We start from the raw sequence: 20042 nt of genomic DNA, 5'->3' as shown, positions 1-20042 counted from the left end.
GTGACTCGTTACCTATGCCTCTCAGCAGTTTGAGAGTCAGAAGAGAAAATCTTCCCAAGGGTAATTCTTATCCAGTGATTGCATTTAACATAGGACCAGTAATATGAGAACGGATGTTGGGTGATAGACAAACGTCAATCGCCCCATCCTTTTTGCCCATCAATAACCACGGTCAATTCGTTTATTTACTGTAGAAGAAAACAAACTCAAGCTACTGTTATAGATACTGGGTTCCCAACCCAGTCCTCAAGTACCCCCCACCAGTCCAGGATTTGGGGATTACCCTGTTATGTCTAAAGTGTATTTTTTTTTTCTAAAAACACCTTAGACACAACTGGCTAATCACTAAATCCTGGACTGGTAGAGGGTACTTGAGGACTGGGTTGGAAACCACTGTATGATCGGGAGACTTTTTTTCTAAATATAGTCTCGTACCAAACAATAACTGTGTGAAATGTGCTCCACGTTCCAATCTAATGCAAATGCCAAAGATATGTGTCTGTATGTACGTTCTGTCTGTCTGTTTGTTCTTTCTCTCTGTCTGTCTCCTTCTCTCCATCTTTCTCTCCTTCGTTTCTTTCTACAAAGAGTCAGAGCAGGATTCACCATATTGCGACGCTAGGAAGCCACCTAGGGCCCATGTGTTAGAACTATTAATTGGCTTTGCCCCATTAACCATCCCTATGTATCTGTATTCCATCGTTACGTACTAGATTCTGTCCGGGGTCATTGAATGTAAATGTATCACCTCTGGTTTTAGCGATGACTGCATTATAGATTGTTTTTAGAACCTGTTATTCTATTGATGGCCTACAGATGTGCATTAGCAGATCATGTTTAATATATCTACCCCAGAGTGTTACAAGTGTTCTGTCTTCCTAATTACTTTTCTTCTTTTTTTGTAACAGAGCTTCTGGGGTCTGCAAAAAGAGTGAATGTAAATTTTCAAGACACGGATGGGTAAGTCCATTTTTCCTGTCTCTAGATAAAGAGTTTAAACAAATCTATATACATGGCGTTTACTAGTGTGTGTTAATGACGCTGATGTGTGCGTGTTTGTAATTCGGTGGGCATATTTTGTTTTTAAAGAACCACTATAGTGCCAGGAAAACAAACAGGTTTAAAACCTGGGGGACCTGGCACCCAGACCAATTCATTGAGCTGAAGTGGTCTGGTTGACTATAGTGGTCCTTTAAATGTGATGCTACATGATGCGTGACATCGTATGTGTGATATTTTCTGTAATGCACAGTTTGACTGGTACCTTGCATAACAAAGACTTCTTCATACATCTTCTGGCCTGGCTGAAATTAGTGGGAGTTGCACTAGTGAGATGCAGCTTCTGTTTGCAATCTGCTACCATTTTATTTTCTTCCCTTTCCCAATGATAATCATAATAATAGTAATAATTTATATCCAAGTATTTATTATTCTTATTACAAATATTAATACTGGTATTTATATGGCGCCAGCATATTCCGTAGCGCTTTACAATATTATCAAAGGGGGAGAATTTATTTATCTATTTATAGATAACATGCATAAATGCAGTGCTGATGGTCTGTGTAACTATGTTGAAAATCCAAGCGATGGTGCAGTTATGGCGTTTAAATGAATTTATTGAGCAAAACCAGCAGGTAGAAACAAAATATTGGTTTTGTCCTTATAACAGCCCATAAACACAGCTTAATATTGATTTTTAAATAGACTATGTAATGATCAATTATACCGCTAAGATGGGAATAGTTTTTTTCCCAAGGAATGTCTAAGAGTAGACATTCCAGAATAAGATAGAAAATCAAAGCACAACAGAATATATAACTTCGTGTTGGTACAATGTGCTGCCAATCTAATTGGAAAAATTAACGCTTTTGTATTGTTCCCTCTAAGTACTTTCTCTGAGAGCGAGGCCTGCAGATGAAACTGTTGTTGATTCTAAGGCGTAATCTTTATATTTACACTATATATATATCGCTATAATTTGCTTTTATTTTGAAAATGAAGAACTTGGTACAAGATGTGGTTGCGTCAGGATTATTTAAAAAAACATTTTTTAACAAATTTTAGTTCTGGAATGTATTCCGAAAATGCTTATAGGGAACGCTCAACCAGTAGCACTGACATCATCATACAGATTAAAAATGTTTTTTGTTCAGTAAGGCGCAATAATGTTTGTTCACACTTGTTGTATGCTCGTCAGAGACGTGAAATTTTCTTAACCCCTTAAGGACACATGACATGTGTGACACGTCATGATTCCCTTTTATTCCAGAAGTTTGGTCCTTAAGGGGTTAAAGCTGGAAAAAAAAATCCAAAACTGGTTAGTCATGGCAGGTGTATGTGTTAGATGATTAAGGGGGCAAGCTGAGGGTACAGAGATGGATATCTACTTAATGTGAGTGTAGGGAGGGATTGGATTATCTATATTCGGCACAAAGAAAACTGTCAAATATAATATGTGTCTGCATACCGACCAACACATGCAATGGCAGCAGCCGGTAATATTGCCCTGTGTTCAAAGGGCAAATCCTAATTCCAGGTGGAAGGAAATTTTTAAATTCCAGAAACATTTACGGGTTATTCACTAGACAGCTTTTTGCTCTGTTTTGTGAATGATTCACTTTTTGGTTGACACATTAGATTGTAAGCTCTTTGGGCAAGGAGCGAGAGCATAAAAAAAATTAATAAATACTAAGAACGCGCTATTAGATCATGGTTGGCAAATCTATTTATAAAATCTTCTTGAACTTTTATTTTGGCAGTCGTTGGTATGAGAATAGATTGTTCGGGATTAAATGTAGGTCAGCTTTTTTTTAAAGATTCAAATTATCAACACGTTTCGCAAACAACTGTATTGTGAGGCCCATCGAAAGCAGAGGTGTTAATGAGGTTGGGGGATAATACAAGGCTTTGAATTGAAATAATTACTTTCAGAAAGGTTAATATGTAAATTGGATTCTCAAGCTGACAAATCCTTCATTTTCTAGAAAATACAATGACTGGAGGTGAATAATATGCTGTAAATCTGCGATTCTTTATTTAATGTATTATTTAGCATTTTTAGTGCAGTAAAAGCAATGCCAGGGTAATGAACAGTGATTATAAAATATTGGTGGTGATTCCCTTTAAAAATCCAGAGCGTAATTAAAGCAATGCTATAACGGAGGTACATTCAGAGGACCACAGCCTTATTATAGCGCTGTTATAATGGGGTGCATCATTGCAGACCGGGGTACATGCGTTTGCTTGACTTGGTACCCCCCACCCATCCCTGGAGTGCTGGGGTTACTGCAGTGTGCCCTCTAACCATTGTGGATATTAGAATGCTATTAAAGTGGATTTATGTATTTTGGCGACTTTTGATGACATCATTGGAAAAAAAAGATGAGCTGAACACTGGTCATTACCCTGCAGGGGTGTTGCTAGGGCAGGGCTAATGGGCTGAAGCACTGAGTATGCACCAATTAATTATCATTTCAGACTCCTTTGTAATACTGAGAGGGGAATAACACCTACAATTATATAATGTGCTCCATATTTGGAATTAATTGTACAGCACTGTGTGGGGTTATTGCGGTGGGTGCAGACCAACTATTGGAGTTATAGAATCGGGACATGGTGGACAGGGCCTTGAGGGGACATCGCCAGCAAAGCAACCTGTGTCACTGATAATGTACATAATGGGTGGTCTCTCCTGTGTCACTGATAATGTCCATAATGGGTGGTCTCTCCTGTGTCACTGATAATGTCCATAATGGGTGGTCCCTGCCTGTCTCCCAGCCTTCAAGATTGTGCAGGAATGACTGTTGTAGCAGGTGTGGGGTTACTAGAGCAGGTGTTGAGTTTATTTATTTATTTAATACTCTTGAGCTCATTTAAATATTTGGTGTCATCATGTGACTTATGGGTGGGCATAGGGCGTGATATACATAATTTTTAAAAAAAGGCCCCAGAATTTGCCCTTGGGCTGAAACCCCTGGTCTTTTGACTGTGCAGTGTATATCAGATGCTGTCAGTGTGCCAAACAGACCGGTCGCTGGATACATTTGGATACCAATAATGTTGCAGGAAAGCAGATCTATCCAATTAAAGCACAGAAAATAAAAAGTGGACATTCATCTTTCTTTGATTCCCTCAATGGCAGCCTTCCATTATATTAATTAGACTTCCATTATCTGAAATGTCAGACTGCCTGGCTTATTTCACAAAATGTTGCTCTTTAAGCACAAAGCTCAATTGTTTGTCAATTTTTGATTAGGAAAAAAAGAACATGGAAGTTAAACCACACAAAACTTAAAAAAAAAAGCTTTATTTACGGGTTTATTCATTAAACAGCAAATAGTGGTGAATCGAGAAACAAATTGCACATATAATGTCAAATTAGCTGATTCATGAAACAATTCCAAACTCAGCAAGAGTCACAGCCTAACTATTTTACTTAAAGGGAAACTCCCCTGCTCAAATATAAAACAAGGTTTAAAAAACACTTTTTAGTAGATATAGTCCCAATGAAAACATGCACGCATCTAATTATGCATTTCTTTCCATTGGGGAAATATCTAAAAACTGTTTACAAAAGCTACAGATCTCTTGTCTGCAGCCTTTTGCAAGACCTCCCCTTCTGACCCCGCCCAGACTTTCTGTGACTGTCCAATCACAGACTTCCCAATGCAGCTCAATGCAAGGCAGGTGCTCTGGGAAACTGCTGTCTCTTGAGTTTAGCTCCACTGACCTGAACAAACCAGGAAGTAACATGATCAGTTGTCTAATTGACAGCTAGGGGGGTGTAACAAGGTTAATTTATAAAAGTGTCAAATTCTACTGAAATATGCACTATTTGTAAAATAAAAAAAAAGAACACACTCTTCACACATAAAGCACTTCAGAAGTGCTTTACATTTTTGGAGTGTTTCTTTAAATTTTGCTTTGTTTTTCAGTTTTCTACAAATCAGTATTTAGTTAGTAAACTCCTGACCTGCTAAAGAAGTAATTATGCATCCGATAGAACCTCAAGTGAACACACTGCAGGCGCCACCTAGTGGCATGTGCTCCCATGAATAGCTGTTGATTAAAAAACGCACATCTGGCCCACTAATTGGAAAACATTGCGGAATATGGTATCTAGCGAGCCCCCTCTTCTCCCTGCCACAATGCTAATTACCACATTACCACACAGAAATGCTGACTGCGAGATTCACAGTTATTTTTGTTTTCATTTGTAGACCTCTAAATTATTATATTTTTAATTACTGTGTTTGTCCTAAATATGTTTGTAACAATGCGGAGCGTCTTTTTTTTTTTTGCTTTCTATTCCCGTTTAGTTTATATTGCAAAAATTATGATTAGAAAAATCAATTAATTAAAAAAAAATGTATATTTTTTTTATGCAATGTAATTCATGACTAAACCGTTCACTGTGCGATTTTTTTTTTTAATTTTTTTTTTAAATTTGTGAGTAGATTATTGTGAAGGTTTTTTGTTTTGTTTTTTTATATTAGGTTTTTTTTTAGTCATGAGAAAACTTTTATGTAAATTAAGTTACTTTTCTTTGGTTTGACGATTATAATTTATTCTTTCAAGAAATATTTATTATTCGCACATGAATGACTTGGAATATATTTTTGGGATGAAATAAGAAAATGCATCCACTTTTTACATTTAATCTGTATTTACTACACTTTGATATATATTCTATGGCTAAAACCATGGTATTTAAAGGACCCTTAAAGGCATCAAGACCACTTCATCTCAATGAAGTGATCTTAGTGCAGTGTTCCTGTAATATTAACCCTGCAATTTAAAACATTGCCGTTCAGTAGATACTATATGGCAGTATTATGATTGCAGGGTTAACACACTTCTAATGGCTGTCTTCCTCACAGCCACTAAAGGTTCTTCAACTTTTGAGAACTGAGTCAAATTTTGCTCCTAGAGATCACTTGATTGGCCCAGCGTGGAGATTTGGCACACACGCGCCTCCCTATGGGGAAGCATTGGATTGGTCAAAAAATTGATCATCTCAGCCATGGAGGTAGAACGGTGAAGGCTACAAGTTGAGTAAACCGCCTTTTAAAAAAAAAATGAAAAAATGTATCTACTGTAAATGGGTGGACAGACACACGCCTATATAGTTAGTAGGAAACGCACTAGGAAAACGTGTTTGGAGTTTTAGTGCTACAGTGTTCTTTAAGATTTAGTATGTGTCTATGCACAGATCATCTCCTCCACTAGACCAGCAAAGTGATTTGGGGCTACGGAGCTCCTGTTACTCCTGGGGTGTAGGGGTTCAGCAACAACCGCACTTCTTGCGACCTCTATTTTTAAGCAACATCGAAATTTGTCAGAAAATGTGCCTGAGCCAGCATATCTGTGAATTTAAGGGTTAACCATAGTCTCTGTCGAGTGATCTGTATATCCATCTAATACGGCAATATTGCTTGGCCTTACTGCTGATCCTTGTCTTATGGGCGGATATTTATCCATTATTCTGAATCTCGGTACAATCCTCGCCATATCTCAAGAATGTCAAAACCTCAGTCTGTAGAAGCAGCCGCCACACCACGAATACTGGAGAACAGCTTAATTGCTATGTGTGATATAATATTAACTCTTTAATAGCATGTTAATTAAAGCAATACTAGCGCTGTGGCAATAAGACAACCTTAGAGGATTGTGTTTATTACTCCTGTATGGCCTGTTTCTCCCATTTGCATGATTACATTTATTCCCCATAAGGGAGATAATACCATGAATGCTACTTACATTCCTGTAGTATTGGGTAGTATTTAAAGGGTTACTCCAATCCTTTAAAAACTATTTGGGCAGAGGAAGGAGAGGACCCTGGAGGTCAAGCCAGCAGCTCCACCGGTTCTTTCTCTCACACAGCGTTGCTGTGGTTACCATGGCAACGCTCAGATCTCGCGAGAATTAACTCCAGCCTCAGAAGCTGCAGGCTATAGTTCACTTACCACTAGGACCACCAGGGTTTAGTAGCAATGTCCTCCCACCATGAGCAAAGGCAAGAAGGTAGAGGGGAATATTAAGTACGGTATATAAAATACATAAATATATATTTGCCTGAGTCTGCCCCCCCCCCCCCCCCACACACAAACTCTGCACTCCTACACACATTACATTTCAGACACACACTACATCCCTTATACAAACACACTAGACCCCCTACAAAAATCTGGATCCTACACACACACACACAGGGATGTATTTACCACAAGGCAAACAAGGCATTTGCCTAGGGCGGCACTTTCAGGGGAGGGCGCCACCCCAAGCTCCCAGACAAATGCCTTGTTTGCCTTATGTTCTGGGGCTGTCCACCTTACTGTGAGTGAGTGTAGCTGTCAGTGTGTGTCTGTCAGTGAAAGTGTGTGTTGGTTAAACAGTGTGTGCCAATGACTGTGTATCTGTCAGTGAGTGTATATCAGTGCATGTATCAATGAGGGCATGTGTCTTTCAGTCATAAAAGTAGCCTAGACACAAATTGGGGGGGGCAAATTTAGATTTTGGGGGTGCCCGAATTTAGTCATGCCTAGGGCAGCACAAATCCAAAACACACACACACACAATCGCACCACCTACACACACACACACACTACATTCACACTATATGCTTCCTATTAAGGGTTAATAAGTATGTAGGGGTTTTAAACAAAAAATACCCCTCTCTGTCTCATTTGAGACTATTTTGCCTGAAGCTGAAGGAAGCAAGGTGAATTGTTAGTGTAGGACCCACCTAAGAGGTTTGCCTTAACGTGGCAGGTGGGCTCACACCTAACGGCCATTGGGGTGGAACTAAAAACCTCCATTTACCTAAATATGCATAGGGATCTGGAATAGTGAGTAAGTAACTTTTCTTCTTAAGTATATCTATTGACTGAGTTGGAATCTCAGTGAAGTTCCAACACAGTCAATCAGAGTATTTCATAAATATTCCATATTCTCTATTCATTTTTGAGGTGATGGTGACAGTGCTGTTTTAATCCCTCTCTGTTGATAAGGGGGGAGTTGATCAATTATAGCTGATCGGATTTTCCTTTATAAAGGGCAGCTTGATCCATGAGTGGGGCATGTTGACCGTGACAACCATGTCTCCCGCAACTCACCAAATAGCCTTCGATGGCAGTGAGACGGTGCTCCCTGGCAGTATGCATCCTCTGTGATCGCCGGCCCTGACAGTAATCACCACATCATGAATGGGAATATTCAGAATTCCGCTCACAGGGGTCCCCCATAATCCATGACAACATGCCCCTTCTCTCCCGTGCCATCCTGCTCCTGGCATTCTAGTTTGATAGACTCTGCCTCCTGGCTGTATTGTGCTTGTTTTTTGCCTTGACATTGCAGCATCAGGCGAAACGCGTGCAGGGGAATTTCCATATACATTTCCCGCTTGAATAAGCTTTTCAGTGTTACTCAGCCGTGGCGCTAGATTTACTAACATATTCCCTGATGTTCTAATCAGCATCAAAACAATGCAGTCAGGTTACCGTGGGCTGATTCGTAACCTAATTATGACTACTCATGCCATGGCCAGAGCGCGGCATTAAGAAATCAGATTTTTAAGTACCGCTTACAAGGGGAAGGTAGGGAAGCAGGAAAAAAAAGAAACGCTGGCAGGGGGCAGCCATCCGGTGACTCTGATGTTCTTAATATTATTGGGGAAAAAAAAATAAATGCAGAAATCCACCTCTGTATTTAGCTCTATTGTGGAACTGTGTGCCTCCATCACTCCACCATAGCACCTTGTCAATCATTGTTATCAGTCAACGTATTGAATAATCTTCACTTTTCCAAGTAATTATGTTTTAGTGGAGTGAATGTTCATTTCTGACAGTTTTTTCACTATGTTATGCTTTTATGACTTTTACATAATTTCTTTCTTTACTTTTTGCATTGTACATTGCATTTATTAATATTATTTTTAAATACATCAATACAAAATAATTGATAATACATTTATTATCAAGAGAACGACTTTGAAATAAGAAGAAAGCCAACTTTCACCAGTCACCAAGAGTGACTCATTAATGCCATATATACAGTTTGGGTTTAAGTCCGGAGTTCAGTGCTGAAGGGGTCAGAGGGTACGGTGTGTCAGGAATATGTAAAGTTAAAAAGTCAATACAAAGGCAATACAAATATATAGAAAGCCAACCAGAATTACAGCAAGTCAACAAGGGGACAATAGCAACTTGCCTATGGGCTAGGAACGCAGACTAACGGCACCACATCACCCATTGATAACACTGCTAATGAAAAAATGCAAGAGGTAGCATAGAACAAACAGAACAACAATATTTGCTAGAACAATCTTCAAAATATAGTACAAAAATACTAAGTCACAGTGAGTTAAGATAGCGTCACTGACATGCCTCCCAACATTTCAAATGGACAAACAGGGACAGGGACAGGGACGGGGCTGTTCTGATAAATATTTTAGGTGACTTAATAAAAATATCTGGAACTAAAATGTAATTTAGAACCAGAGCAATGTATCTTATTTACACAGACTGATTTTGACACATAAATTGTAGAGGGATTTGGACCGAAATTAGGGACTGTCCCGGGGTGTAGCATTTTACAAATATTTCTGTCGTCCTCTTAAACGATCATACTTCAAACCGCCTGGTTTTATAGAGCCACTAATGGTTCATTATCAGTCACTGGAGAGGCCGTAAGCTGCAATTGAGGTGCCAGTTTCTGGGATATATTTTGTGTTGTGTATACCTGGTCGGAGTGGAGTTTTGTTTGCTTGTCTGTTTTTTTTCTTAGACGTGTGTTTAAGAGGAAGTGATTGATTAGCCTGTTTGAGCAAACCGATCTTATGCTTTAATCATATATAAATGCAGTTTAATAAAAAAAAAAAAATGAATATCAGCAGGAAGAGTTAATAAAGGTACAAAAAGTATGTTATATTTTTGATTATTCCACTACCTTTATTTTATATTTGAAATGTTTCGAAATTTGCAATTTATATTTTCAGTTTATCTCAAATGATTGCTTGGATTATAAAATCTTTTTTTTCTTTTCTTTTAATATTAAAGATTATCATTCCAAGAATTGTTTAAGTGAGAGCCGTTTATATGAGATATTTCACAACATAATAATATGTAATAATGGTTTGGTTTCATTTAAAGAGATACTCCAAGCACCATAACCACTACAGTTTATTGTATCTGTTATGGTGCAAGAAAAAGAGAGAAGTGTCCAGCTCCTGTGATCTTTGCCGAATCATAATCGTGCAGCTTGGTTAAAAAAAAACAAAAAATAAAAAACTAGAAGATTCCTGAGGCACAAAATCCAGCTTCTTTGCTCTGAACATGATAATCAGGAAATTTCTGTTTTTAAGTATTGACTAACTCGATTCCCTGGTGCCATGTTTTGTGGATTATCATGTTTTGTATGGGTCATATTTGTTTGCCAACTGCAAAAGTCCCATGTCTTCTTCCAGCAGCCATATATTTCATTGCTGAATACGTTCATGTTTCAAAAAACTCAAAATGCAAATGCCCAAAAGACAAGTTTACCCTCATTTATTTGGGTTATAATATCCCCTGTAAAGAAAATTGTCTTCCAAGTTACGGTAAACTTTGTAACGTTAACTTTGTAGCTGTAATACGTAGATATCAGGCCACCTGCAACTTAAAAAAAAGGCAAAGTTTAAAGGGACTCTGCGGGTTTGATGCACTTGGCAAAAGATTTTATTTGTGGCTCACATACTCCTTATCTCAGACAGTGCAGCTGACGCGGCTGGTAGAGTCGCTCGGTAACCTTTGAATAGAAATTAATAGTAATATTTTCACTTTGTGCAGATTCTCAGCCCTTCACCATGCTGCACTTATTGGCAATACGGAGCTCATTACTCTGCTACTGGAAGCCCAAGCTGCCGTGGACATTAAAGATAACAAAGGTAAGTATAGACACCAGCTTGGGGTGACACAATACCCCAACCGCTAGTCTGATTCTTTGTGAATATCTCAAACTAAGTGTGTAAGTGTCTGCATGCTATAGTCCCCCCTTTGCACATCCTCTGTAAATTATACGACACGTCTGACCAAATCCCTGAAAATAGAAAGCACACTATCAATACCCCCCAGTGTCCCTATTTAGGTGGGACAGTCCCTATTTTTAACACAAATCCCTCTGTTCCACTTTTCTATCCCAAAGTCCCTGTTTTCTATGAGCTCCACATTGTTGGTGTGTCTGAGTGAATAGCAGAGCTCCACAGCAATAATACTCCCAGTAATGTGTCTGAGTGTATAACAGAGCTCCACAGCAATAATACTCCCAGTAATGTGTCTGAGTGTATAACAGAGCTCCACAGCGATAATACTCCCAGTAATGTGTCTGAGTGTATAACAGAGCTCCACAGCAATAATACTCCCAGTAATGGGTCTGAGTGTATAACAGAGCTCCACAGTAATAATACTCCCAGTAATGTGTCTGAGTGTATAACAGAGCTCCACAGTAATAATACTCCCAGTAATGTGTCTGAGTGTATAACAGAGCTCCACAGTAATAATACTCCCAGTAATGTGTCTGAGTGTATAGCAGAGCTCCACAGCAATAATACTCCCAGTAATGTGTCTGAGTGTATAGCAGAGCTCCACAGCAATAATACTCCCAGTAATGTGTCTGAGTGTATAGCAGAGCTCCACAGCAATAATACTCCCAGTAATGTGTCTGAGTGAATAGCAGAGCTCCACAGCAATAATACTCCCAGTAATGTGTCTGAGTGAATAGCAGAGCTCCATGGCCATAATACTCCCAGTAATGTGTCTGAGTGAATAGCAGAGCCCCACAGCAATAATACTCCCAGTAATGGGTCTTTAATACATAGAATAGTTGTATATGATTTTCCCTTTATCCTGATTTTTAAGAATATTTCTTTTTTTTCTTTACAGGAATGCGACCCCTACATTATGCTGCTTGGCAAGGTAAGAAAGAGCCAATGAAATTGCTTCTGAAGGCGGGCTCTGCTGTGAACATCCAATCGGATGAAGGTCAAATCCCATTGCACCAGGCAGCCCAGCATGGACACTACGACGTGGTAAGTGAGATGGATGTAATCCAAAACATGTCCTGCAATGTATCACAGAGCTCTTATCCTTCTGTGAGCTTACATCGTTCTCGTTCTTCACCTTTATTCAGTCCGAGATGTTACTCCAGCACCAGTCCAACCCTTGTATCATGGACATCTCTGGGAAGACACCCCTGGACTTGGCGTGTGAGTTTGGAAGAGTTGGGGTGAGTTCTGTCTGGGTGTAACATCACCACGTTCTTCAGGTTTGATACAAAGATTTGTGGTCGTGTTCTGTAGTGTAGACAGTAATTTGGGTGACTGACAGTTGAAGTGTAGTGTAGTTGATAAGATATATCAACCTGATAGAAGTCTATCTATTTCTTTTTTTATTACACCATTTAATGCATTTTTTTTCATTATGCATTAAAATGGGTCCGCTACAGTGTGGCGTGTGCCAATTACTTCTTTGGTTTCCCTAGTCGGAAAACAAGTCGCAGCGACTTAAACAGATACACAGAAGCAGGAAGAGGTATCCAGGTGCATCCTGTGTAAGTTTTAGGAAATAAATTGGACTGATTAAATTGGGTTTTTCTAATGCCACATTGCCTTATGTAAAGTTTAATTTAATGACCTGCCCAATTTAAATTCAATGCTTGGAGCAAAATCTGAATTAGTTATTAATATATTGAGATGTCTGCTATGCCTCTGCTCCTTGGTAACTGTAACGTTGTAAATGGGGAATACATTGTTGCAGGTTGTCCAGCTGTTGTTGAACAGTAACATGTGTGCTGCATTGTTGGAGCCGAAACCTGGGGACAGCACCGACCCTAATGGCACGAGTCCCTTACATCTGGCTGCGAAGAATGGACATATTGATATAATCAGGTAAGACAGAGCACCGTACCCCTATATTAGCAGGTATGTCTGAGTCCTAAATTAGTATAAGGTATGGCTGACACCCCCCCCTTTAGAAGGTAGCCCCCTCCACCTCCATATACAGATAGAAGGACACAGGGTGGGTAATAGAAGAAAATGGGACACCCCTGGTCTTTTGACAGATGTCTCACTTCAAGCAACCTAAGCTTATTTCCTATAGGCCAACTCACTAGATGACAGACTTTAGCTACTGGCCAACCGCAGTTGAATTCACTGCTGATTGGATGAAATCATTTTTTGTATTCCATGGACTTGATACCTATTTGCTTCAGTGCCAGCTCCACATCAGAACGTGGAGACGACATAAAAAGCTTTAAAGTCAAAAGAATGTAAAAGTAAGCAACATTTCAAAATTGACTATTTCTTCAAAGTCTACATCTATATTGCTTTATAAATGACCTTATAAAACTTTAGAATTTGTTTAAACAAAGCTATACCTTGACAGGGAAAAAAATAGTATAGTAACACCCTTAAAGTTTTTAGAGTTTATATGTGTGGGTGTGCCATCCTCTCAAAATCCTGGTATTTAAAGATCTCGAGACGCCTGAGATGTACTTCACTAGAACCTAATGTTACCACCATACGTTTTGATTATCCTTGTCATTTGGTAATTATGGTCCACGATTTTATAATAAAGTAATTTGAATTAGTTTTGATTCATATTATAGCTTATTTTTAAAAGAAGAAAAACTACCACAACAAGAGGACATAGTCTTAAATTAGAGGGACAAAGGTTTAAAAATAATATCAGGAAGTATTACTTTACTGAGAGGGTAGTGGATGCATGGAATAGCCTTTCAGCTGAAGTGGTAGAGGTTAACACAGTAAAGGAGTTTAAGCATGCGTGGGATAGGCATAAGGCTATCCTAACTATAAGATAAGGGACTAATGAAAGTATTTAGAAAACTGGGCAGACTAGATGGGCCGAATGGTTCTTATCTGCCGTCACATTCTATGTTATTGTCTTTTTGTTTCTCTGACATAGTAGCTCATGTTGTTTATGCATGCCATGTTGGTGCATAATAATAAGGATTTTGTAATTTTGCCACACTAAACAATAAATCATCGGGCAGCGAAATACTGCAAAGGTGAAAGCTCTATCTTCCCCACTTTTATCACATAGATATTTGGCAATAAAAATCTAAGAATTGTTCTATTAAGTACAGGTGTTCCTGCATCAAAGAACGTGTTCTGAAATGGCAGTGAAAATGTAACTGCCGGTAGTGACGGCCAGTAAACATGATTTAATATATTGCTCTTAAAAACTGACCAAGTTTCTTTTTTTTTTTTTATTTATTCATAAAAGAAAAGTAAAGAGCACAACTTTTATCTATGCAAAACAGACTAATGAGTACAAGATTGTGGACTCTGGGTTTAGTCTGCACACCGTTGGAATGTAGTTTACAAGCATTGAGAATTTTGGGATTCCATCAAATTTTTCAATTCGTATACTGCATGTTTAGGTGGGAAATTGTCCTTTGCATTGTGTAATGTAGAGAGGGTTCATCACTAGATTTGTACATGGCATGGTAGTCAATGCTGGTGCGGGACACCACGGAACAAAATCAGAAACTTAAAATATTGGGACTGTCCCACCAAAGTCATGACTGTTGGGAAGTCTGTGTTTGAGTAAATTTGCAAAAGCATTGTCTGTGGTTACTTTTCTGTTGGCAAAGTTGGTCAGCCAGCTTGCGTATCATAGTATAGGTTTTAACCCCTTAAGGACCAAACGTCTGGAATAAAATGGAATCATGACATGTCACACATGTCATGTGTCCTTAAGGGGTTAAAGGAATAGAATTCATTTAGAAGTAAGGCTAGTTAGGAAGTCCTTAATGCTTCTGCACAATAACACGTTCCCAAGTTGTACAAGCCGGTTGCCCCTGAATGCTCGCCCCCCACGTGGCCTGTAGAACCAAGGCCAGGAGACTGGCAGGTAACAGGTTAGGCATCACATTCTTACATCACCATATAGTTTGTGAACATTGCTTTGATACCTATGTTTTCATTTAATACTTGTTAAATATGTTACGAAAACAGTTGTACGGATTAAAACTACACTTAGTATTGAACGCTTTGACTGAATATATATGCATGAATAATATTAGGTACATCTATAACATATAGCTGTTTTCCTTGTCCTACATTTTAATGTTTTCTAAAAACATTTTGTATTTATTTCAAATATGTGACCCTATATATAATAAATCTCTCTGCTATATGTTATAGATCTCTCTGCTATATAGAATAAATCTCTCTGCTATATAGAATAAATCTCTCTGCTATATGTAATAAATCTCTCTGCTATATAGAATACTTCTCTCTGCTATATGTTATAGATCACTCTGCTATATAGAATAAATCTCTCTGCTATATAGAATAAATCTCTCTGCTATATAGAATCTCTCTGCTATATGTTATAGATCTCTCTGCTATATATAATAAATCTCTCTGCTATATAGAATAAATCTCTCTGCTATATGTTATAGATCTCTCTGCTATATAGAATAAATCTCTCTGCTATATGTTATAGATCTCTCTGCTATATGTTATAGATCTCTCTGCTATATAGAATAAATATCTCTGCTATATGTTATAGATCTCTCTGCTATATAGAATAAATCTCTCTGCTATATGTTATAGATCTCCCTGCTTTATAGAATAAATCTCTCTGCTATGTTATAGATCTCTCTGCTATATAGAATCTCTCTGCTATATGTTATAGATCGCTCTGCTATATAGAATAAATCTCTCTGCTATATAGAATAAATCTCTCTGCTATATGTTATAGATCTCCCTGCTTTATAGAATAAATCTCTCTGCTATGTTATAGATCTCTCTGCTATATAGAATCTCTCTGCTATATGTTATAGATCGTTCTGCTATATAGAATAAATCTCTCTGCTATATAGAATAAATCTCTCTGCTATATAGAATCTCTCTGCTATATGTTATAGATCTCTCTGCTATATAGAATAAATCTCTCTGCTATATGTTATAGATCTCTCTGCTATATAGAATACATCTCTCTGCTATATAGAATAAATCTCTCTGCTATATGTAATAAATCTCTCTGCTATATAGAATAAATCTCTCTGCTATATAGAATAAATCTCTCTGCTATATAGAATAAATCTCTCTGCTATATGTTATAGATCTCTCTGCTATATAGAATAAATCTCTCTGCTATATGTAATAAATCTCTCTGCTATATAGAATAAATCTCTCTGCTATATAGAATCTCTCTGCTATATGTTATAGATCTCTCTGCCATATAGAATAAATCTCTCTGCTATATGTAATAAATCTCTCTGCTATATGTAATAAATCTCTCTGCTATATAGAATAAATCTCTCTGCTATATGTTATAGATCTCTCTGCTATATGTTATAGATCTCTCTGCTATATAGAATAAATATCTCTGCTATATGTTATAGATCTCTCTGCTATATAGAATAAATCTCTCTGCTATATGTTATAGATCTCCCTGCTTTATAGAATAAATCTCTCTGCTATATGTTATAGATCTCTCTGCTATATAGAATCTCTCTGCTATATGTTATAGATCGCTCTGCTATATAGAATAAATCTCTCTGCTATATAGAATCTCTCTGCTATATAGAATCTCTCTGCTATATGTTATAGATCTCTCTGCTATATGTTATAGATCTCTCTGCTATATAGAATAAATCTCTCTGCTATATGTAATAAATCTCTCTGCTATATAGAATAAATCTCTCTGCTATATAGAATCTCTCTGCTATATGTTATAGATCTCTCTGCTATATAGAATAAATCTCTCTGCTATATAGAATAAATCTCTCTGCTATATGTAATAAATCTCTCTGCTATATAGAATAAATCTCTCTGCTATATAGAATAAATCTCTCTGCTATATGTTATAGATCTCTCTGCTATATAGAATAAATCTCTCTGCTATATGTAATAAATCTCTCTGCTATATAGAATAAATCTCTCTGCTATATGTTATAGATCTCTCTGCTATATGTTATAGATCTCTCTGCTATATAGAATAAATATCTCTGCTATATGTTATAGATCTCTCTGCTATATAGAATAAATCTCTCTGCTATATGTTATAGATCTCCCTGCTTTATAGAATAAATCTCTCTGCTATATGTTATAGATCTCTCTGCTATATAGAATCTCTCTGCTATATGTTATAGATCGCTCTGCTATATAGAATAAATCTCTCTGCTATATAGAATCTCTCTGCTATATGTTATAGATCTCTCTGCTATATAGAATAAATCTCTCTGCTATATGTTATAGATCTCCCTGCTTTATAGAATAAATCTCTCTGCTATATGTTATAGATCTCTCTGCTATATAGAATCTCTCTGCTATATGTTATAGATCGCTCTGCTATATAGAATAAATCTCTCTGCTATATAGAATCTCTCTGCTATATAGAATCTCTCTGCTATATGTTATAGATCTCTCTGCTATATGTTATAGATCTCTCTGCTATATAGAATAAATCTCTCTGCTATATGTAATAAATCTCTCTGCTATATAGAATAAATCTCTCTGCTATATAGAATCTCTCTGCTATATGTTATAGATCTCTCTGCTATATAGAATAAATCTCTCTGCTATATAGAATAAATCTCTCTGCTATATGTAATAAATCTCTCTGCTATATAGAATAAATCTCTCTGCTATATAGAATAAATCTCTCTGCTATATGTTATAGATCTCTCTGCTATATAGAATAAATCTCTCTGCTATATGTAATAAATCTCTCTGCTATATAGAATAAATCTCTCTGCTATATAGAATAAATCTCTCTGCTATATGTTATAGATCTCTCTGCTATATAGAATAAATCTCTCTGCTATATGTAATAAATCTCTCTGCTATATAGAATAAATCTCTCTGCTATATGTTATAGATCTCTCTGCTATATGTTATAGATCTCTCTGCTATATAGAATAAATATCTCTGCTATATGTTATAGATCTCTCTGCTATATAGAATAAATCTCTCTGCTATATGTTATAGATCTCCCTGCTTTATAGAATAAATCTCTCTGCTATATGTTATAGATCTCTCTGCTATATGTTATAGATCGCTCTGCTATATAGAATAAATCTCTCTGCTATATAGAATCTCTCTGCTATATGTTATAGATCTCTCTGCTATATAGAATAAATCTCTCTGCTATATGTTATAGATCTCCCTGCTTTATAGAATAAATCTCTCTGCTATATGTTATAGATCTCTCTGCTATATAGAATCTCTCTGCTATATGTTATAGATCGCTCTGCTATATAGAATAAATCTCTCTGCTATATAGAATCTCTCTGCTATATAGAATCTCTCTGCTATATGTTATAGATCTCTCTGCTATATGTTATAGATCTCTCTGCTATATAGAATAAATCTCTCTGCTATATGTAATAAATCTCTCTGCTATATAGAATAAATCTCTCTGCTATATAGAATCTCTCTGCTATATGTTATAGATCTCTCTGCTATATAGAATAAATCTCTCTGCTATATAGAATAAATCTCTCTGCTATATGTAATAAATCTCTCTGCTATACAGAATAAATCTCTCTGCTATATAGAATAAATCTCTCTGCTATATGTTATAGATCTCTCTGCTATATAGAATAAATCTCTCTGCTATATGTAATAAATCTCTCTGCTATATAGAATAAATCTCTCTGCTATATGTTATAGATCTCTCTGCTATATGTTATAGATCTCTCTGCTATATAGAATAAATATCTCTGCTATATGTTATAGATCTCTCTGCTATATAGAATAAATCTCTCTGCTATATGTTATAGATCTCCCTGCTTTATAGAATAAATCTCTCTGCTATATGTTATAGATCTCTCTGCTATATAGAATCTCTCTGCTATATGTTATAGATCGCTCTGCTATATAGAATAAATCTCTCTGCTATATAGAATCTCTCTGCTATATGTTATAGATCTCTCTGCTATATAGAATAAATCTCTCTGCTATATGTTATAGATCTCTCTGCTATATAGAATAAATCTCTGCTATATAGAATAAATCTCTCTGCTATATAGAATAAATCTCTCTGCTATATAGAATAAATCTCTCTGCTATATAGAATAAATCTCTCTGCTATATAGAATCTCTCTGCTATATGTTATAGATCTCCCTGCTATATAGAATACATCTCTCTGGTATATGTAATAAATCTCTCTGCTATATATAATAGATCTCCCTGCTATATAGAATAAATCTCTCTGCTATATGTTATAGATCTCCCTGCTATATATAATAGATCTCTTTGCTATGTGTAATAGATCTATCTGCTATATAGAATAAATCTCTCTGCTATATGTAATAAATCTCTCTGCTATATGTAATAAATCTCTGCTATATATTATAGATCTCTCTGCTATATAGAATAAATCTCTCTGCTATATGTTATAGATCTCCCTGCTATATATTATAGATCTCTCTGCCATATAGAATAAATCTCTCTGGTATATGTAATAAATCTCTCTACTACATGTTATAGATCTCCCTGCTATATAGAATAAATCTCTCTGTTATATAAAATAAACTAAATGGAAACATATAATTTCTAACAGAAAGAGGTCATGTAATTAGAATATTTTTTACAGCGTATAGTTAGCTGTGGGAGGGCTGGCAAGGTGGGCCAAGAGCCACTAGCAAACAGAGCCTCACACCCTCTTCTGCTGATTAACATAGCAGGATCTGTATTTGGATGTTCTGTTGGCAGAGTACTGCCGTAATAAGGCACATGGCTGGATTTTTGCAAGATCTTTCACAGTTTTGTTCATGGGCTGGTGGCCTGCAATCTCATTGTTGCACTGGCCTGCTAGGATATTTCACAGTGGATTGTAGTTCCTGGGGTTGCCCAAGCTGCCAGATTTGTATGTGTGTTTGATGAGTCTGTGCTTCGTGCTGCTGTGCAGACAGTACTCATGGGGGTCGCTGGGATATATGATGGCACACCTTGCAGCTCCAGCAGCCTCCATCTGCCATACCCATATATTGCACGCTACACTTCATACAGACTATCCAGATTGAGATA

The 20042-nt window shown here is 36.9% G+C and overlaps 1 protein-coding gene across 5 annotated transcripts in view; it reads left to right on the top strand.

Annotated features, from left to right (window-relative positions):
- The window catches only part of CASKIN1 (CASK interacting protein 1), a 171504-nt gene that overhangs the window by 101829 nt on the left and 49633 nt on the right, over window positions 1-20042 (top strand). For all 5 annotated transcript variants that reach the window (XM_063430496.1, XM_063430495.1, XM_063430493.1 and 2 more), the window contains exons 2-6: window positions 909-960; window positions 10827-10924; window positions 11919-12064; window positions 12166-12261; window positions 12792-12922. In XM_063430496.1, the coding sequence (XP_063286566.1) occupies window positions 909-960; window positions 10827-10924; window positions 11919-12064; window positions 12166-12261; window positions 12792-12922 (523 nt within the window). The remainder of the gene's footprint in view (window positions 1-908; window positions 961-10826; window positions 10925-11918; window positions 12065-12165; window positions 12262-12791; window positions 12923-20042) is intronic.

This window comes from Pelobates fuscus, chromosome 8 (assembly GCF_036172605.1).
Source record: "Pelobates fuscus isolate aPelFus1 chromosome 8, aPelFus1.pri, whole genome shotgun sequence".
NCBI lineage: Eukaryota > Metazoa > Chordata > Amphibia > Anura > Pelobatidae > Pelobates > Pelobates fuscus.
Note: the sequence above shows the minus strand (reverse complement) of the source record. Positions and strands in the feature narration are given on the sequence as shown.